Source organism: Myotis nattereri (genome assembly GCF_964212035.1).
Source record: "Myotis nattereri genome assembly, chromosome: 19".
Lineage (NCBI taxonomy): Eukaryota > Metazoa > Chordata > Mammalia > Chiroptera > Vespertilionidae > Myotis > Myotis nattereri.
Genome location: NC_138095.1, coordinates 9,662,126 through 9,668,607, shown reverse-complemented (window position 1 = coordinate 9,668,607; position 6,482 = coordinate 9,662,126). Strand labels below are relative to the sequence as shown.

Here is a 6,482-nt window from a genome sequence, read left to right as displayed (position 1 = left end):
GGGGGAGGAGGAGGAGCCAGCCGGGCTGGGGGGCGGCGGCACAGTCTCCGGGATCCCCAGGCCTGGAGGGGGGTCTGCGCGCGGCCCGCTGGCTCTGCCCCCCCCGCGTCCGGTCCCGAGCGGGCCTCCCTCGGGCCATCCCGATGGTGACCGGGCCCAGCGGCGCCTGAGCCAGGAGCGCGCCGGTCGCGGAGCCGGAGGGCGGGAGGAACATGACATCGCGGAGGTGAGGAGCCCCGGGGGCCCGGCGCGGCCTCGGCGCGTCCCCCGCCGCGGTCCGTCAGCCCCTCCCGGAGGGGGCGCCCCGGCGGGGCTTCGGTCGCTCGGCCGGAGTCGGGGGGGAGCCCGGGGGAGATGCTTTCTTCCAACCTCCTCGCCCTCCCGGGCCGGGCCGGGCCCCACCGCGCCCCCACCCCTCGGTCCCCATTCATTTCCTGCCTCCCCGAGTTCCGGCTCCCGCAGCCTCGGGGATGCCGGTCTGGACGGGGGCAGGTAGAGCCGCCGCGGGACCCGCGGACGCCAGCGGCCCGGCCCGGCGCCGCATTCCTGACCCATTGCCTCATGAGAATTGCCTCATGGTGATTCCGAAATAACCCCGCTCGCCGCCCGGGAGGCTCCGGGGCCCGGGGGCCGGAGGGAAGCGGAGGGCGCTGCGCGGGGCCGGGCCCCCGACGGCGGAGCTGCTGGCGGCCCCCGCCTCCCGCGCGCGTTTGGGGGCTTCGCTCAGGACCCCCGACCCCTTTAGATGCGGGTTGGCATCACCCCCTCCCTCCCCTCACGTGCCAGGAATGGAAACACTGACTGTATCAGCAGCTATTAGAAGTATTTCCTTTCTCAGCGACCTTCGCCTTTGAGAGGCGGGAGGGAAGGGAGCTGTGTCTCTCGTTGTTGAATCGTTCATCACAACCTTAGAATTCAGGAAGCATTCATCACCCGTTTGGCGGATGTGGAAACTGAGGCTCCGACGCAACCTGCGGCTCAATGACAGGGTCGGAACCTTAGAGTCGCAAGGAGGGTTAGCGAATTAACGAGATCCTTTGAAAGTTCAGGGTAATACTGAGAGCTAACGTTTGTTAAGCTGTGACTGTAAGCCACACACATCTAATCTTCACTATAACCCGACGAGCTAGGTACTATTATCCCTCCCCCCTTTTTTTAAAAAATGTATTTTTATTGATTTCAGAGAGCAATGGAGAGGGAGAGAGAGAGAGAAACATCAATGATGAGAGAGAATCATGGATCGGCTGCCTCCTGCACACCCCCTACTGGGGATCGAGCCCGCAACCCAGGCATGTGCCCTGGCTGGAATCGAACCTGTGACCTCCTGGTTCAGGGCTGGAAGCTCAACCACAGAGCTGTGCCAGCCAAGCTATTACCTGTTCCCTTTTTAAGGATGAGTAAACTGAGTTTCAGGAGTTAGGCAACTTGCCAAAGGTCACCCAGCCGATAAGTGGTGGAGCCAGAACCCCCACTGTTTAATCACCATGTTGCTCTTACTATTTTATAATGTTGCTAATTATTTTTTAAGCCCTTATTTTGTTGTTAAACAGGAGTGTGTGACCTCTTGTTTTCAGATGGCGATCCTGCTATTTTGTATCGCCTCTCTTTATAGACATTTCACATATAAGACTCATTGTTCAGTCTTAATTGTCCCGTATGGCCAATGTCATAGACATTTGAAAAACTGTTTGAAGCAGTTGGGGTTATTTGAATGAGAGTCTTTTCAAAATATTAGGAATGTCTTCTCAAAACCACACCTGCACATTATTTATTGGTGGATCTGGAACGAAAACTGGAAACTTAGGAAGTGACTGGGACAGGTTTGTTGGCAAGTGCTTACGGATCGGGGTAATATATAACTGCATTTCAGCAGAACAGTGTACAGCCTCAAATGCTGTCATCCTTGAGGGAGCTTTTAAATAAAGCAGTTGTCTATTCTTTAATCTGTCAAACAGTCATTGAGCCTTTTGTTCCTTGTGTCTGCTCTTCTAGACAAGTAAAGATCTGCTTCTTTAGGAGACAAAAGACTGGGGCCTAGGGGGTGGGGAAGGGGCAGAGTAGTAATAGATCCTACATTGTCCAGCTTGTTAGTCTAGAAGCAGGGAAGTGTGGGTATAGCAAGTGACAAAGATGACAGTTTGAAATGGAGTAATTGCTCCTCTCTTCCAGCTCTCCCTATTATAAAATAGAAATGTCACCCTAGCCGGTTTGGCTCAGTGGATAGAGCGTCAGCCTGAGACTGAAGGGTCCCAGGTTCTATTTCGGTCAAGGGCACATGCCAGGATCTCAGGTTCGATCCCTAGTAGGGGGCATGCAGGAGGCAGCTGATCAGTGATTCTCTCTCATCATTGATGCTTTTATCTCTCTTTCCCTCTCCCTTCCTCTCTGAAATCAGTAAAATATATATATATATGTCTGCCACCTAAAAAGGTAGGTTCTGAACAACACACATAATTGGGAATTATTATTTTTCAGATAGTAGGTCTGTTTTATTATTTTTAACCAGCTTTATTGAGGTATAAGTGACATGCAATAAAATGCATATATTTAAGTGTACAGTTTGATAAGTTTTGACATATGTATGCACTTGTGAAACCACCACCACAACCAAGATAATGGACACATCGAACACTGTTTGAGATGGTTCCTCATGTCCTTTATAATCTCTTCCTCGTCAGGCGACCGTGGTTCTGCTTTGTGCCCCTATACATTAGTTTGCATTTCCTAGAATTTTATATTAATGGAATTTTATATCTGGCTTTTTATGCTTGGATAATTATGTTGAGATTTGTCTATGTTGTAGTATGTGTCAAATAGTTCATTATGTAATTTTGTTGCTTAGTAATCTTCCAGTGTATGGATGTACCACCAATTGTTTATGCATCCACCTGTTGATGGACATTTGAGTTATTTCCCCAAGTTTGGCTGTCACAAACAAAGCTGCTCTGATCGGTCATGTACAAGAGTTTGTATGGACATATGTTTTCATTTCTCTCTGGTACACACCAATCAGGGGTATGGCTGGATCATATAGTAGGTGTCTATTTAACTTTTCCAGAAATTGCCTAATTGTCTTTTAAAGTGGTTATGCTATTTACATCCCCACCAGCTGTATGTAGGAGTTCAGTTCTTCCACATACTCGTCAGCACTTGGGATGATCACTTTTTAAATTTGAGACATTTTAGTGGGTGTGTCATGGTATCTCATTATAGTTTTTTTAAAATTTTTTTTAATTGATTTTGAGAGACAGAGGAATAGAGAGAAACATTGATTGGCTGCCTCCAGCACACTCCCTGTTGGGGATGGAGCCTGCAACCCAGGCATGTGCCCTGACCGGGAATGGAACTGATAACCCCTTGGTTCATGAGTCCATAGTCAACCACTGAGCCTCACCAGCTGGGCTCTCTTTGTAGGTTTAATTTCTTTTTTCCTCGGTGATCATGCCGATCATCTTTTCATGTGCTTATTTACTGTTTGTATATTGTCTTTGGTGACATGTTTAGTTGGTCAAATATTTTCCCTCTTTTTTATTTAATTGTTTGTTTTCTTAGTATTGAGATTTGAGAGTTCTTTATTCTGGAAACAAGTCTTTTATCAGAATTGCAAATATTTTTCTCTTAGTCTGTGTCCTGTCTTTTCATGTTTTAAAAACAATGTCTTTTGAAGAGTAGAGGTTTTTAATTTGGGTGAAGTTTCGTGTATTTTTTTTTTTTTAATGGATAATGCTTTTGGTGTTATTTCTAAGAAATCTTTGCTTAACCCAAGATCTCAAATGTTTTCTACAAGTGTTATAGTTTTAGGGTTCTGATCCTCTTTGAGTTAATTTTTGTATATGGTATGAGGTGTGGATACATGTTCTCTTTTTTGGCATATGGATAGTTATTCCAGCACTATTTGTTGAAAAGACTGTTTGTCTTTATTGAACTTGTACCTTTGTTGAAAATCAGTTGTCCACTTACTAGTATATGTGGGTCTATTTCTGGACTCTGTTCTGTTACATTGGTCTGTTTGTCTCTCCTTATGCTAATACCACATGATCTTGATTATTGTCTATTTATTTATTTATTTATTTTATATTTTTGTTGATTTCAGAGAAGAAGGGAGAGGGAGAGACAGGAACATCAATGATGAAAGAGAATCAATGATTGGCTGCCTCCTGCATGCCCTACACTGGGGATTGAGCCTGCAACCCAGGCATGTGCCCTGACCCTGGAATTGAACTGTGACCTCCTGGCTTACAAGTGGATGCTCAACCATTCAGCCACGCCTGTTGGGCCTGAATATTGTCGCTTTATAACATGTCTTGAAATCAGATACTGTTAGTCTTCCAACTTCATTCTCCTTTTTCAAAGTATTTTTAATGTCAGTATTAATTCATTCAATAAGTAGTTATTCAACCAGGCAGGATAAAGCAGTAAGATGGGCAAAAATTCCTATTCCTGTGGCCGAGAGAGAGAGAGAGTAGACAAACACATGAATAAATAAGACATATTCAGGTAGTAGTAACTGCTGGGAGGGAAAAAATAAGCCAGAAATGGGGAGAATGTGGTTGGTTTTGATTAGGAGTTTAGGAGACATCTTTTTGAAGAGGTGATCATATGAGCTGACTCCTTAATGACAGATAATATTCTGAATTTTGTTTTGCTTAATTATTAAAATAATTATTTTTGATTCATGTATAGGGTTTAGATTTTGTGTAGCATTCAGTATTAAATGTCAGTATATTCAGTGTGCTGATTACTCTCAGTATCACAGGCACAGAAAGGAAGGCACTGAGAAAGCAAATGACGTTTTCCCAAATAATTTAGTGATTGTAGTACTGAATTCAGATTTTGAGATTGCCTGTCTGCCCTACTCTGCCTTGTTCAGCTGACAAAACTGGCTGCGTTTTCCATCTTCCTTCAGCATCCTTTACATTTGCTTTTGTTCCTCTGAAAATTCACGTCTGCTGACTTGAGCTGAGAGGAGCAGAAAACAGCTCGTTCTGAGACTTGGCTTTTGGTTTATCTATTGTAGGTCAAGTACATTTTGTCCCAGGCTCTCCCTGGTGGCCATGTTTGTTTCTCTCCCATGGGAGTAAATAAACGTGCCTTGCTGAAAAAATAACAGTTCTGTGTCTGTCCAGTTGAAGCTGGATGTCTGTATTAATGTCACGTCCTGATATAAGCCCAGGTTTTTGGCCAGAGCTGCTCAAGTGCAGGGGCCGCTGCTGAGATTACTTACCCTTCCTGCACATGGTCAACGTGGAGACTGTTAGTGAGTCCCACAAGATCCTGGGAAAGCAGAGCCAACTCCTGTCGGGTATTTGTTACCCTACAGGACAATAGAGGACACTGTGCTGATTCCTCTCCCCTTTGGGAAACATGGATGGCCCTTGCCATTCAATGCTGACCTTTTTAAGGAAAGGAAAGACACATAAGGAAAGGAAAGGCTGATAGGAAAGAAATGGATTCATTTGAAAGATGGTGTTGGAGGAGAGCCCTAGGGACTCGGGACAGCCAGGGAGAGGAACAAGTGGGTCCTAGAGCCTGAAGCATTGCTGGAGGCAAAAATGGCCAAACTGAAGCTGTCCTACTCCGGTCACATAATGAGAAGGCAGGGTTCTTTGGAAAAAGACAATAATGCTGGGAACAACAGAAGGCAGCAGGAAAGGAGGAAGACCAAACAGAAGATGGATTGATTCCATAACAGGAGCCATAGGTATGAGTCTATAGGAGCTGAGTAGGGAGGGCTGCTGAAGACAGGACCGTGTGGACGCCGCTGATTCATCAGGTGACCCGGAGTCTGGCCGGCTCAATGACATGGAAGACACCAAGGCAAATACTGAAGTCGGGCAGGTTCTGTCCTGGCTGGAGACGGCAACCAAGGGCTTGCGACTCCTGAATGGATTCAGACACCCTAAAATACAGCCCAGTTCATTACTGAGTTTTGGAGGGTTGTGTGCATTTAGCAAACCCAAATGTACTATGGGCCCTGGCAACAATGAAATATGAAAGATACAAGTCATGTTTGCAGAGACCATTGAGTGTAGAGAGGGAGACAGACTTCATAGGCCAACCTCAAATGCGTTTGATGAAGGCAGCATCAAACTGAAACAAATTCGTCAGTCACATACTGTTTAGAATACACATATACTTGTATCTGATACAGACATACACATTGTATATATCTGTCTGTCTATACACACTTGAATATATGCACACACATTTATTTGAAAGATAATGGACTATAGAGTCAAGTCTTTATCATCCCACCAACCCACTCTAATGAAACATGGATCCATTCATTCAAGAACTATTTATTGTGGGATTACTAAGTGCCCGGCACTTGCTAGGCATTGGGTGTTCCAGATTTTAGGAAACAGGCAAGTGCAAAAGTGCTAAGGTGGGGAAATTCTGGGGTGCTTGAAGAATAGAAGGGAGCACATGCAGGAGCTGTGAGACTGGGGACATAGGTGGTGGCTGGAGCACACAGGGGATTT

The 6,482-nt window shown here is 45.8% G+C and overlaps 1 protein-coding gene across 1 annotated transcript in view; it reads left to right on the top strand.

The window, feature by feature from the left end:
- Positions 1 to 6,482, top strand: part of PTPN11 (protein tyrosine phosphatase non-receptor type 11) — a 51,245-nt gene continuing 44,763 nt past the window's right edge. The window contains exon 1 of the mRNA XM_081113366.1: positions 1 to 226. Coding sequence (XP_080969492.1) covers positions 213 to 226 — 14 coding nt within the window. The 5' untranslated portion in view covers positions 1 to 212. The remainder of the gene's footprint in view (positions 227 to 6,482) is intronic.